Source organism: Oncorhynchus tshawytscha, linkage group LG05, assembly GCF_018296145.1.
Source record: "Oncorhynchus tshawytscha isolate Ot180627B linkage group LG05, Otsh_v2.0, whole genome shotgun sequence".
Taxonomy (NCBI): domain Eukaryota; kingdom Metazoa; phylum Chordata; class Actinopteri; order Salmoniformes; family Salmonidae; genus Oncorhynchus; species Oncorhynchus tshawytscha.
In genome coordinates this window covers 81,462,739-81,477,976 of record NC_056433.1, presented here as the reverse complement: position 1 = coordinate 81,477,976, position 15,238 = coordinate 81,462,739, and the positions used below count along the sequence as shown (strand labels likewise).

General features: G+C 44.0%; 1 protein-coding gene across 1 annotated transcript; it reads left to right on the top strand.

Annotated features, from left to right (window-relative positions):
* Positions 1-481: 481 nt before the first annotated feature.
* Positions 482-13,792, top strand: babam1 (BRISC and BRCA1 A complex member 1). The gene is made up of 9 exons (XM_042322495.1): positions 482-604; positions 1,475-1,906; positions 2,088-2,146; positions 2,461-2,581; positions 2,749-2,827; positions 2,951-2,975; positions 6,312-6,441; positions 9,454-9,540; positions 12,890-13,792. The coding sequence occupies exons 2-9, from the start codon at positions 1,487-1,489 to the stop codon at positions 13,088-13,090; spliced, it is 1,122 nt and encodes a 373-aa protein (XP_042178429.1). The 5' UTR covers positions 482-604; positions 1,475-1,486; the 3' UTR covers positions 13,091-13,792.
* Positions 13,793-15,238: the final 1,446 nt, after the last annotated feature.

Below are 15,238 nucleotides of genomic sequence, written 5' to 3'. Positions count from 1 at the left end.
AGTCCACTTCATGTTTATGAACACTCCCGTGGTTAATTGCTCAATTGTAATTATTTCGTCACTATGGCCTATTTATTGCCGTACCTCCCTAATCTTACTACATTTGCACACACTGTATATAGATTTTTCTATTGTGTTATTGACTGTACGTTTGTTTATACATTGTGTAACTCTGTGTAGTTGTTTGTGTCGCACTGCTTTGCTTTATCTTGGCCAGGTCGCAGTTGTAAATGAGAACTTGTTCTCAACTGGCCTACCTGGTTAAATAAAAAATATGAACTAATAAACTTCAAGTTGCTTCATTATTTACTTGAATTGTGTCATCATATAAATGGGAAGTTACTTGTTTGCTGAAAATAAGTGGACCCATTGACATAATATTAGCAACAATGTATCTGATTACATACAGTATTATATGATTTTACAGGACATTTCATATTTGGACTACAATAACCTCAATTCCCCGCTGCCGGAATTCCTGATTGACATTCTTCCGGTCAGGAAGATGGCCGTACACAACAAATAGTTAGCGAAATATGAACTATATTTCATTCGTTTTCTTCGTTTTATAGACGTATAACCGAGGTATTTCCTGGAAAAAAATGTAAGTTGGCGTTTTAAATCTAACTATGTTTACGCATATCTATGCTTTAGTTTCGATGCTGAGATTGCTAATGTTAGCTAGCCAGCCAGCTGCCTGAGCCGGTGTCTTGTTTGTGTTCATTTACATTGCTACATTGCTAGTTCCAGTATTTAGCTAGCTGGTTTGCTAGCTATGGATTCATCTTCATCCCCTGTGTTCAATATGCAGAATCTCGCGCTGTTTTTGATATTAGGCTCACATTTTGCCCTGTCCGGAGAAGTGAAAAGTGAACTATTTGTGAAAAGTGAACTATGTGATTAACTGTTGCTGTCGAGAGGCTGGCTGCTGCCTCACTGACTGCCTGCTCCTGGTATCTTTTTATTTTATTTTCTGGAGGGATTAATTTGGCCCCCTGACAGCCGAGAGGATTTCTGAGAAAGGGTTGTGGACGTCTAGACTAGAGGATGCGCCCTGGTTCCCGAAACTCGCACTAGGGATACAGGCCAAATATATATATATATATATATATATTATTTATTTATAACCTTTATTTATAACCTTTATTTAACTAGGCAAGTCAGTTAAGAACAAATTCTTATTTACAATGACAGCCTCTCCCCCAGCACCAAATCCAGTAGCAGGCTAGCCAATGTATCACACGGATTGATGTCTAAACAGGTTCCTTGGGAAGTCACCCCATTGAGGTTTAAAACAACATTTAAAACGATTAGAGTAGGGGTTAGGCTTTAGGGACGTCTCAAGGATCCCGGAGAGCACTAATCCACACAGCTGCTTCACACGTGTCATTCATTGTGTCCATATTTTAAGCTCATCTGTTTCCATCAAATAACCTTTAAAATAAATGAATAACTGAAATATATATCCCTGCAGCAACCAGTATCCATGGAGACCCCACAGCCCGGCCCAGCAGACGGAGAGGAGCGATCAGTGGAGCTGCGGCCCAGAACACGCTCAAACCCGGAGGGCGCAGAGGACAGGCGCAGCAGCACTGGTAGCCTAGGCAACAGCAACCCCAGCACCCCGCAGCCCGCAGTGGGAAGCCGAGTGGAGGGAGAGGGGGAGGCCTCGACCAGCGACAGTCCTCTTAGCTCCACCACCACCACAGTCTCTGCCACCACAGCCCAGACTGTAGCCCCTATAGTGGCAGCTACAGTCAATGCCATAGTAGGCCTGCCCACCCCCACGCCAGTGGCCAAGGACAGGCCCAAACCCACCCAGGCTCCTCCCCCTCTGACGCCCCCCATCCCTCCCACAGCAGAGTTCCAGCTACGAGCACCCCGCGTCAACTGTCCAGAGAAAGTGGTACGTGATCCTGTATTGTTGATGACTAGAAACGGAATGATATCAAAGGGATGTCATTGCGAGAGATATTGGGCTGATGAAGTTCACTCCTGGGATTTAGGCTAGATGTAAGGACGTGCAAAGGGATTGGCTCAGACCGTGTTGTTCTAAGATTGTAATCCTATATGTTTTATTATGACAGATCATCTGTTTGGATCTCTCTGAAGAGATGTCATCACAAAAACTGGAGTCCTTCAATGGGTGAGTTCTACTTCTGGTCTTGTTGGCATATTTTTTATTTAACCTTTATTTAACTAGGCAAGTCAGCTAAGAACAAATTCTTATTTACAATGACGGCCTAGGAACAGTGGGTTAACTACCTTGTTCAGGGGCAGAACGACAGATTTGTACCTTGTCAGCTCAGGGATTCAATCAAGCAACTTGTCGGTTACTAGTCCAACACTTTGACCACTAGGCTACCTGCCGTCCCATATCTTTTATCTGCTTGACGACACGTGAAGTGGCCACTCTCTGACTATGTCCAAAGTTCTGCATCCTTTCCCCTCTCCCTTCAGATCCAAGACCAACGCTCTCAATATTTCCCAGAAGATGATTGAGATGTTTGTGAGAACAAAACACAAGATTGACAAGCGCCATGAGTTTGCCCTGGTGGTTGTTAATGATGATGCCTTGTGGGTGAGTGTTGTTGGCCCAGTCACTTTAAGTAAATGTATTTTTCCTGAAGGCCACAACCAAACCGTTATTATTATGCTCAGTTATCACATGGTACTGTATTTGCAATTTGAGTCTAATTCTATTCCATCATTTCCGTATGCATGTGTGTGTTGCTCTCTCTCTCTTAGCTGTCAGGTTTCACCTCTGACCCCAGGGAGCTGTGCAGCTGTCTCTATGACCTGGACACCAACGTGTGTGAAACCTTCAGTATCCTTCCTTTGTCACAACAACAACAAGCCATTCAGCCTGTAGTCTAGTCTAGTGTGGTATTGTATTACTGTTGGGGCTAAACATCCTGGAAGTTGTTGTCTCCTTAATATTCTTCACCAGATCTAGAGGATCTTCTTAGTGTTATGTAAGTTACATCACTTCCTCCTTTAATCACTTCTCTACTTTTCCCTTCTGCTGTGGTCGTTAACGGTTGTCCTGTATCGTCTGCTGTGGTTGTAACTGTTGTCCTGTACCCTCTGCTGTGGTCGTAACTGTTGTGCTGTATCCTCTGCCGTGGTTGTAACTGCTGTCCGGGGGCATATGCCTTATGACTAACGTGACATGGTGTGATGAAAGAAACATACAGGAACTCAAATCCTTCTGTTCACCTGATTTAGAATTCCTCACAATCAAATGTAGACCGCATTATCTACCAAGAGAATTCTCTTCGATTATAATCACAGCCGTATATATCCCCCCCCAAGCAGACACATCGATGGCTCTGAACGAACTTTATTTAACTCTCTGCAAACTGGAAACGATTTATCCGGAGGCTGCATTCATTGTAGCTGGGGATTTTAACAAGGCTAATCTGAAAACAAGGCTCCCTAAATTTTATCAGCATATCGATTGCGCAACCAGGGGTGGAAAGACCCTGGATCATTGTTACTCTAACTTCCGCGACGCATATAAGGCCCTGCCCCGCCCCCTTTCGGAAAAGCTGACCACGACTCCATTTTGTTGATCCCTGCCTACAGACAGAAACTAAAACAAGAAGCTCCCACGCTGAGGTCTGTCCAACGCTGGTCCGACCAAGCTGACTCCACACTCCAAGACTGCTTCCATCACGTGGACTGGGAGATGTTTCGTATTGCGTCAGATAACAATATTGACGAATACGCTGATTCGGTGTGGGAGTTCATTAGAACGTGCGTTGAAGATGTCGTTCCCATAGCAACGATTAAAACATTCCCTAACCAGAAACCGTGGATTGATGGCAGCATTCGTGTGGAACTGAAAGCGCAAACCACTGCTTTTAATCAGGGCAAGGTGTCTGGTAACATGACCGAATACAAACAGTGCAGCTATTCCCTCCGCAAGGCTATCAAACAAGCTAAGCGTCAGTACAGAGACAAAGTGGAATCTCAATTCAACGGCTCAGACACAAGAGGCATGTGGCAGGGTCTACAGTCAATCACGGACTACAGGAAGAAATCCAGCCCAGTCACGGACCAGGATGTCTTGCTCCCAGGCAGACTAAATAACTTTTTTGCCCGCTTTGAGGACAATACAGTGCCACTGACACGGCCTGCAATGAAAACATGCGGTCTCTCCTTCACTGCAGCCGAGGTGAGTAAGACATTTAAACGTGTTAACCCTCGCAAGGCAGCAAGCCCAGACGGCATCCCCAGCCGCGCCCTCAGAGCATGCGCAGACCAGCTGGCCGGTGTGTTTACGGACATATTCAATCAATCCCTATACCAGTCTGCTGTTCCCACATGCTTCAAGAGGGCCACCATTGTTCCTGTTCCCAAGAAAGCTAAGGTAACTGAGCTAAACGACTACCGCCCCGTAGCACTCACATCCGTCATCATGAAGTGCTTTGAGAGACTAGTCAAGGACCATATCACCTCCACCCTACCTGACACCCTAGACCCACTCCAATTTGCTTACCGCCCAAATAGGTCCACAGACGATGCAATCTCAACCACACTGCACACTGCCCTAACCCATCTGGACAAGAGGAATACCTATGTGAGAATGCTGTTCATCGACTACAGCTCGGCATTCAACACCATAGTACCCTCCAAGCTCGTCATCAAGCTCGAGACCCTGGGTCTCGACCCCGCCCTGTGCAACTGGGTACTGGACTTCCTGACGGGCCGCCCCCAGGTGGTGAAGGTAGGCAACAACATCTCCTCCCCGCTGATCCTCAACACTGGGGCCCCACAAGGGTTCGTTCTGAGCCCTCTCCTGTACTCCCTGTTCACCCATGACTGCGTGGCCACGCACGCCTCCAACTCAATCATCAAGTTTGCGGACGACACAACAGTGGTAGGCTTGATTACCAACAACGACGAGACGGCCTACAGGGAGGAGGTGAGGGCCCTCGGAGTGTGGTGTCAGGAAAATAACCTCACACTCAACGTCAACAAAACTAAGGAGATGATTGTGGACCTCAGGAAACAGCAGAGGGAACACCCCCTATCCACATCGATGGAACAGTAGTGGAGAGGGTAGCAAGTTTTAAGTTCCTCGGCATACACATCACAGACAAACTGAATTGGTCCACTCACACAGACAGCATCGTGAAGAAGGCGCAGCAGCGCCTCTTCAACCTCAGGAGGCTGAAGAAATTTGGCTTGTCACCAAAAGCACTCACAAACTTCTACAGATGCACAATCGAGAGCATCCTGGCGGGCTGTATCACCGCCTGGTACGGCAACTGCTCCGCCCTCAACCGTAAGGCTCTCCAGAGGGTAGTGAGGTCTGCACAACGCATCACCGGGGCAAACTACCTGCCCTCCAGGACACCTACACCACCCGATGTTACAGGAAGGACATAAAGATCATCAAGGACATCAACCACCCGAGCCACTGCCTGTTCACCCCGCTATCATCCAGAAGGCGAGGTCAGTACAGGTGCATCAAAGCTGGGACCGAGAGACTGAAAAACAGCTTCTATCTCAAGGCCATCAGACTGTTAAACAGCCACCACTAACATTGAGTGGCTGCTGCCAACACACTGACAATGACACTGACTCAACTCCAGCCACTTTAATAATGGGAATTGATGGGAAATGATGTAAATATATAAACAATGCTACCTTATATAATGTTACTTACCCTACATTATTCATCTCATATGCATACGTATATACTGTACTCTATATCATTGACTGCATCCTTATGTAATACATGTATCACTAGCCACTTTAACTATGCCACTTTGTTTACATACTCATCTCATATGTATATACTGTACTCGATATCAGCTACTGTATCTTGCCTATGCTGCTCTGTACCATCACTCATTCATATATCCTTATGTACATATTCTTTATCCCCTTACACTGTGTATAAGACAGTAGTTTTGGAATTGTTAGTTAGATTACTTGTTGGTTATTACTGCATTGTCGGAACTAGAAGCACAAGCATTTCGCTACACTCGCATTAACATCTGCTAACCATGTGTATGTGACAAATAAAATTTGATTTGATTTTGATTTGTCCTGTACCCTCTGCTGTGGTCGTAACTGTTGTGCTGTATCCTCTGCTGTGGTTGTAACTGCTGTTTTGTACCCTCTGCTGTGGTCGTAACTGCTGTCCTGTATCCTCTGCTGTGGCCGTAACTGCTGTCCTGTATCGTCTGATGTGGTTGTAACTGCTGTCCTGTACCCTCTGCTGTGGTCGTAACTGTTGTGCTGTATCCTCTGCTGTGGTCGTAACTGCTGTCCTGTATCCTCTGCTGTCCTTGTAGCCGTCAGAAGATAGATCTTCCTCTCATGGACAACATCCAGACCATCCCCCCTCCGTTTGTAGTCAGGACTCTCCTCATCTACAGTAGACACGCTGGACAGCTGCAGTTCAGCCCCTCAGACGCTGTCAATGTAAGGGACAATACTGGACCACCACTGTAACAACCTACTACTGTCTACTGCTAACTCTACTACTATACCAACACTATCAACCTACTACTGTCTACTGTTAACTCTACTACTATACCACCACTATCAACCTACTACTGTCTACTGCTAACTCTACTATTATACCACCACTATCAACTTACTACTGTCTACTGTTAACTCTACTACTATACCACCACTATCAACCTACTACTGTCTACTGTCTACTGCTAACTCTACTACTGTCTACTGTTAACTCTACTACTATACCAACACTATCAACCTACTACTGTCTACTGTTAACTCTACTACTATACCACCACTATCAACCTACTACTGTCTACTGTTAACTCTACTACTGTCTACTGTTAACTCTACTACTATACCAACACTATCAACCTACTACTGTTAACTCTACTACTGTCTACTGTGAACTCCACTACTATACCACCACTATCAACCTTCTACTGTTAACTCTACTACTATACCAACACTATCAACTAGAGGTCGACCGATTAATCGGAATGGCCGATTAATTAGGGCCGATTTCAAGTTTTCATAACAATCGGAAATCGGTATTTTTGTGCGTCGATTTGCCGAATTTTATTTTTTTAAATTTTTTTTTTGTTTTTCTTTAATATATATTTTTTTTACACCTTTATTTAATCTTTATTTAACTAGGCAAGTCAGTTAAGAACACATTCTTATTTCCAATGAAGGCCTAGGAACGGTGGGTTAACTGCCTCGTTCAGGGGCAGAAAGACAGATATTCACCTTGTCAGCTCGGGGGATCCAATCTTGCATCCTTACAGTTAACTAGGTCAACGCAATAACGACCTGCCTCTCTCTCGACCTGCCTCTCTCTCGTTGCACTCGCCTGTTACGCGAATGCAGTAAGCCAAGGTAAGTTGCTAGCTAGCATTAAACTTATCTTATAAAAAAACGTCAATCATAATCACTAGTTAACTACACATGGTTGATGATATTACTAGATATTATCTAGCGTGTCCTGTGTTGCATATAATCTGACTGAGCATACAAGTATCTTAAGTATCTGACTAAGCGGTGGTAGGCAGAAGCAGGCGTGTAAGTAAACATTCATTCAAACAGCACGTTCGTGCGTTTTGGCAGCTGCTCTTCGTTGTGCGTCAAGCATTGCACTGTTTATGACTTCAAACCTATCAACTCCCGAGATGAGGCTTGTGTGACCGAAGTGAAATGGCTGGCTAGTTAGCGCGCGCTAATAGCGTTTCAAACGTCACTCTCTCTGAGCCTTGGGGTGGTTGTTTCCCTTGCTCTGCATGGGTAATGCTGCTTCGATGTGGTGGCTGTTGTCGTTGTGTTGCTGGTTCGAGTGCAGGTAGGAGCGAGGAGAGGGAAGGAAGCTATACTGTTACACTGGCAATACTAAATTGCCTATAAGAACATCCAATAGTCAAAGGTTAATGAAATACAAATGGTATAGAGGGAAATAATCCTATAATTCCTATAATAACTACAACCTAAAACTTCTTACCTGGGAATATTGAAGACTCATGTTAAAAGGAACCACCAGCTTTCATATGTTCTCATGTTCTGAGCAAGGAACTGAAACGTTAGCTTTCTTACATGGCACACATTACTTTCTTCTCCAACACTTTGTTTTTGCATTATTTAAACCAAATTGAACATGTTTCATTATTTACTTGAGGATAAATTGATTTTATTTATGTATTATATTAAGTTAAAATAAGTGTTAATTCAGTATTGTTGTAATTGTCATTAGTACAAATAAAATTTTTGTAATCGGCCGATTAATCGGTATCGGCTTTTTTGGTCCTCCAATAATCGGTATTGGTGTTGAAAAATCATAATCGGTCGACCTCTACTATCAACCTACTACTGTTAACTCTACTACTATACCACCACTATCAACCTACTACTGTTAACTCTACTACTATACCACCACTATCAACCTGCTACTGTCTACTGTTAACTCTACTACTATACCAACACTATCAACCTTCTACTGTTAACTCTACTACTATACCAACACTATCAACCTACTACTGCTAACTCTACTACTATACCACCACTATCAACCTACTACTGTCTACTGTTAACTCTACTACTATACCACCACTATCAACCTACTACTGTCTACTGTTAACTCTACTACTATACCACCACTATCAACCTACTACTGTCTACTGTTAACTCTACTACTATACCACCACTATCAACCTTCTACTGTTAACTCTACTACTATACCAACACTATCAACCTGCTACTGTCTACTGTTAACTCTACTACTGTCTACTGTTAACTCTACTACTATACCACCACTATCAACCTACTACTGTCTACTGTTAACTCTACTACTGTCTACTGTTAACTCTACTACTATACCACCACTATCAACCTACTACTGTCTACTGTTAACTCTACCACTATACCACCACTATCAACCTATTACTGTTAACTCTACTACTATACTACCACTACTATACCAACACTATCAACCTACTACTGTCTACTGCTAACTCTACTACTGTCTACTGTTAACTCTACTACTATACCATCACTATCAACCTACTACTGTCTACTGTTAACTCTACTACTGTCTACTGTTAACTCTACTACTATACCACCACTATCAACCTACTACTGTCTACTGTTAACTCTACCACTATACCACCACTATCAACCTATTACTGTTAACTCTACTACTATACTACCACTACTATACCAACACTATCAACCTACTACTGTCTACTGCTAACTCTACTACTATAACACCACTGTGTCCATCACCTTATCAGACGTCTACTGCTAACTACTACTATACCACCACTGTGTCCATCACCTTATCAGACGTCTACTGCTCTGACTACACTGAATACTATTTTGTACAGCTGTGTATCACATGTCTTATATCTGTGGTGAGACCTATAGCTCTTTCAGTGTTTGTGGTATTAGTTGAACAGATACACTAACTATCCTTGTCTCATCCTGCAGAGCATGCTGTTGTCTCCCTACTTCTTCTTTGATGTGGTTTACCTTCACAACGGGGCTGAGGAGCAGGGGGATGAGGCCAGCTGGAGGGTGAGTGGTCGAGGAGAGGGAGGGATTCAAGGAGAACAACGGCACAGACAGTAACATTTCAGAGCTTGGATGAATATGTGAGATTGTGAAGCCTGCTGAAAAAACACAATTCCATCTTTTAGTGGCACCTTACAGCTCATGTACACTACATGACCAAGGGTAAATGGACACCTGCTCGTCGAACATCTTATTCCAAAATCATGGGCATTATTATGGAGTTGGTCCCAATTTGCTGCTGTAACAGCCTCTACTCTTCTGGGAAGGCTTTCCACTAGATGTTGGAACATTGCTGCGGGGACTTGCTTCGATTCATCCACAAGAGCATTAGTGAGGTTGGGCACTGATGTTGAGCGATTAGGTCTGGCTCGCAGTTGGCGTTCCAATTCATCCCAAAGGTGTTTGATGGGGTTGAGGTCAGTGCTCTGTGCAGGCCAGTCAAGTTCTTCCACATAGATCTCAACAAACCTTTTATGTATGGATCTCGCTTTGTGCACGGGGGCATTGTCATGCTGAAACAGGAAAGGGCCTTCCCCAAACTGTTGCCACAATGTTGGAGGCACAGAATCATCTAGAATGTCATTGTATGATGTAGCGTTAAGATTTCTCTTCACTGGACCAAAAGGGCCTAATCCGAACCATGTAAAACAGCCCCAGACATGATTCATCCTCCACCAAACTTTACCGTTGGCAGTGCTATGCATTGGGGCAGGTAGGTTTCTCCTGGCATCCACCAAACCCAGATTCGTCTGTTGAACTGCCAGATGTTGAAGCGTGATTCATCAAACCAAATGTTATTAGTCGCATGCGCCGAACGCAACAGTTGTAGGTAGACCTTACAGTAAAATGCTGAATACAACAGGTGTAGGTAGACCTTACAGTAAAATGCTGAATACAACAGGTGTAGGTAGACCTTACAGTAAAATGCTGAATACAACAGGTGTAGGTAGACCTTATAGTAAAATGCTGAATACAACAGGTGTAGGTAGACCTTACAGGGAAATGCTGAATACACAGGTGTAGTAGACCTTACAGTGAAATGCTGAATACAACAGGTGTAGTAGACCTTACAGTGAAATGCTGAATACAACAGCTGTAGGTAGACCTTACAGGGAAATGCTGAATACAACAGGTGTAGTAGACCTTACAGTGAAATGCTGAATACAACAGCTGTAGTAGACCTTACAGGGAAATGCTGAATACAGCAGGTGTAGGTAGACCTTACAGTGAAATGCTGAACACAACAGCTGTAGGTAGACCTTACAGTAAAATGCTTAATTACGTGCTCCTAACCAACAATGCAGTTTCAAATAAATAAAAAGGTAATTGAGGTATATGTACATGTAGGTAGAGTTATTTAAAGTGACTATGCATAGATGATAACAACAGAGAATAGCAGTGGTGTAAAAAGGGGGGGTGCAAATTGTTTGGGTAGCTATTTGATTAGATGTTCAGGAGTCTTATGGCTTGAGGGTTTAGAAGCCTCTTGTACCTAGACTTGGCGCTCCGGTACTGCTTGCTGTGCGGTAGCAGAGTGAACAGTCTGACTAGGGTGGCTGGGGTCTTAAACAATTTTTAGGGCCTTCCTCTGACACCGCCTGGTATAGAGGTCTTGGATGGCAGGAAGCTTTTCCGCAGTGATGTACTGGGCCGTACGCACTACCCTCTGTAGTGCCCTTGCGGTCGGAGGCCAAGCAGTTGCCATACCAGGCAGTGATGCAATCAGTCAGGATGCTCTCTGGTGCAGTTGTAGAACCTTTTGAGGATCTGAGGACCCATGCCAAATCTTTTCAGTCTCCTGAGGGGGGATAGGTTTTGTCGTGCCCTCTTCACGACTGTCTTTGTGTGCTTGGACCATGTTAGTTTGTTGGCGATGTGGACACCAAGGAACTTGAAGCTCTCAACCTGCTCCAGTTCAAGCAGGACAGAAATTTGACGAACTGACTAGTTGGAAAGGTGGCATCCTATGACGGTGCCATGTTGGAAGTCACTGAGCTTCTCAGTAAGGCCATTCTACTGCCAATGATTGTCTATGGAGATTGCATGGCTGTGTGCTCGATTTTATACACCTGTCAACAATGGGTGTGGCTGAAATAGCCAAATCCACAAATTTGAAGGGGTGTCCACATATTTTTGTATATACAGTGCATTCGGAAAGTATTCAGACCCCTTGACTTTTACATTACAGCAGTTTTCTGAAATTGATTTAAATTGTTTTTTTCCCCATCAATCTACACACAATACCCCATAATGACAAAGCAAAAACAGTTTTTTTAAAAACATTTTTGCAAATGTATAAATAAATAACATTGCTGGACAGCTATTTCCAGGTCTCTTCAGACATGTTCGATCCAGTTCTAGTCCGGGCACTGTCTGGGCCACTCATGGAAATTCAGAGAATTGTCCTGAAGCCATTCTTGCTTTGTCTTGGCTGTGTGCTGCTTAGGGTCATGAGCGCTCTGGAGCAGGTTTTCATCAAGGATCTCTCTGTACTTTCATCCTTTTATTTTTCCTTCAATCCCGACTAGTCTCCCAGTCCCTGCCTCTGAAAAACCTCCCCAGAGCATGATGCTGCCACTACCATGCTTCACCGCAGGGATGGTGCCAGGTTTCCTCCAGATGTGACACTTGGCATTCAGACCAAAAAGTTCAATCTTGGTTTCATCAGACCAGAGAATCATGTTCCTCATGGTCTGAGAGTCCTTTAGGTGCCTTTTGGCAAACTCCAGGTGGGCTGTCGTGCCTTTTACTGAGGAGTGGCTTCCGTCTGGCCACTCTACCATAAAGGCCTGATTGGTGGAGTGCTGCAGAAATGGTTGTCCTTCTGGAAGGTTCTCCCATCTCCACAGAGGAACTCTGGAGCTCTGTCAGAGTGACCATTGGGTTCTTAGTCACCTCCCTGACCAAGGGCCTTCTCCCCTGATTGCTCAATTTGGCCGGGTGGCCAGCTCAAAGAGTCTTGGTGGTTCCAAACTTCATCCATTTAAGAATGACGGGGGACACTGGGTTTTGGGGGGCCTTCAATGCTGCAGAAATGTGTTGGTACCCTTCCCCCAGATTGTGCCTCAACACAATCACCTGAGCTCAATTTCGAGTCTCATAGCAAAGGGTCTGAGTACTTATGTAAATAAGGTATTTCTAATTTTTAAAAAAAATATATATATATATATATATAACTTCGCAAACATTTCATCGATTTTAGAATAAGGCTGTAACGTAACAAAATGGAAACAGTCAAGGGGTCTGAATAATTTTCGAATTCACTTCCTGTTCTATCACTGAAACCTGAAAAACTGTTCGACTTAGAGGAGATATCGTTTCACTTAAACTGTAATTTCTTATCTCTCTGTAGGACATCTACACATCGTTCTGTAACCTGGACTCTAAAGGCACCTGTTACCACTTCGAGGTATCTCTGTGTGGGCCGGCCATCGAGCTCCACAACTGCATGGCCAAGCTACTGTCCCACCCCCTCCAGAGACCCTTCCAGAGCCATGCCTCCTACAGCCTGCTAGAGGGAGATGACCCCCAGGACGTAGAGGCCACCGTCTAACTGGAGGTGCCTGGTAGAGCGACGGACCCCCAGGGGAGGCCAGTGTTTAACTTGGGGGTCTTCAGAGTACCCTGGTCCTGGAGAGTTACAGGGTCTGCAGGCTTTTGCTAATTTGATACTGAATCAAGAGGTGTGTTAGTAGTGCAGGGTTGGAGCAAAAGCCTGCTGAGTCAAGTGTGTTAGTGCCTGGCACTGGACTAAGCGTTTGCACACGCTGTAGCTCTCCAGAACCAGGCTTGGAGAACACTGCTCTAACTGGACAAGGAGATGGGTTGCTAGGAGATGGGTTGCTAGGGGATAACAATGGGGAAATTAAGAAGCATGTGTGTATGTATTCCATTTTGTTTTAAACCTGATCTGGGGACAGTGTTTTCCCTACAAGTCTTAAAGAGTGAAATCCATGGTGGCACTTCTAGGCCTACACAATAGATGTCACCCATTTCCATGGCTGGCTTGTGGAAAACGTACATTGAAATAACTAAATATAGCTATATACACTGTCAGGAGCAAGGTTGTTGTCATGGGCAGTTTGGGAAAGGTTGTAAACTGATTAATTTTCTTGTTTTTCCATCCGTACACCCTCTGATGGGTACGTTTGCCTTGTCAGATCGGCTGTTTATATTCCCACATATGTTGCTTGTTTTGTCAATTGTACTTTCGTTGATCTGTATCTGATGATTAAAAGATAAATGTTAGGTTTAATCTACATGTTTTTTGTGTCCCAGACCCAGTATGTATTTTCACCAGTAGGTGGCAGTATATATATATATATATGTGTGTGTGTGTGTGTGTGTGTGTGTGTGTGTGTGTGTGTGTGTGTGTGTGTGTGTGTGTGTGTGTGTGTGTGTGTGTGTGTGTGTGTGTGTGTGTGTGTGTGTGTGTGTGTGTGTGTGTGTGTGTGTGTGTCCTTTAGAAAGTTTAGTCAAGTAATGGTTGACAGCCCCTGCACTCGTGGGGCTACGGTCTCTTTTTAATGTTTCACTGGTAATATACTGCTTTGTAGGGGCATCTATTGAGATTAGAGACCCAGGTATAATTAAATATTTGATTTAAAAAGCGAGGATAAACATCCCTCAAGGACCACAGTCTTTATTTTAGAGTTATGGAGACAAAGGCAGTTTAGACTGTTTTTGTTTCAGAGATGTCAGTCCCTCTGACCTGTATCTCATAACACTTCAAAAAATATATCATGTTTTAATAAGCATCTATCTTGAGAGGTTATGGCAAAAACATCAACAGCCTCTCTAAAACGGATTTAAGAACAGAAATCAAATATGTCAGTAGCCACCCGCTCGGCACACCCTGGTTCAATCATTGTAATTTGTCAACGTATTGTGAAGTGGAATCAGGGCCTAAAACTAACTTTTTTTTGTATACCAGGCACTGGCAGGTAGATTAAAATGTATCTACCAGACACTATAATCTACCAGACAAAATATGTTTCCGCCATAATTAATCCAAAAAATAAATGAGCACGTTTAGCAATATTTCTAAAACATGAAATGTATTACTAGTAAGTAAGTAATGTGCTATATTGTTCGATTGAATATTCTGTGATCTGAGTCTTCTAACCAAAATGTTTCGGCTGCTGCATTGAGCCAGCGGCATACCACCCTGCATCCCACTGCTGGCTGGCCTCTGAAGCTAAGCAGGGTTAGTCCTGGATGGGAGACCAGATGCTGCTGGAAGTGGTGTTGGATGGCCAACAGGAGGCACTATTTCTGTCCTCTGGTCTAAAACAAATTTCCCAATCCCCCAGGGCAGTGATTTGGGACATTGCCCTGTGTAGGGTGCTGTCTTTCGGATAAGACGTTAAACAGGTGTCCTGACTCTGTGGTCACTAAAGATCGCGTTGCCCTTATTGTAAGAGTAAGGGTGTTAACCCCAGTGTCCTGGCTAAATTCCCAAATCTGGCCTTCATACAGTCACCTAATCATCCCCAGGTTACAATTGGCTCATTCATCTCCTCTCCCCTGTAACTATTCCCCAGGTTGTTGGTGTAAATGAGAATGTGTTCTCAGTCAACTTTACCTGGTTAAATAAAGAATGTTACCTTGGTAACAGGGCCACTTGGGTCGTCCAGTGAGTCTCACCAGTAGAGGTCTCTTTCTGCTAGCAGTGGAAGCACACTCAAACATTGAAAAGCAA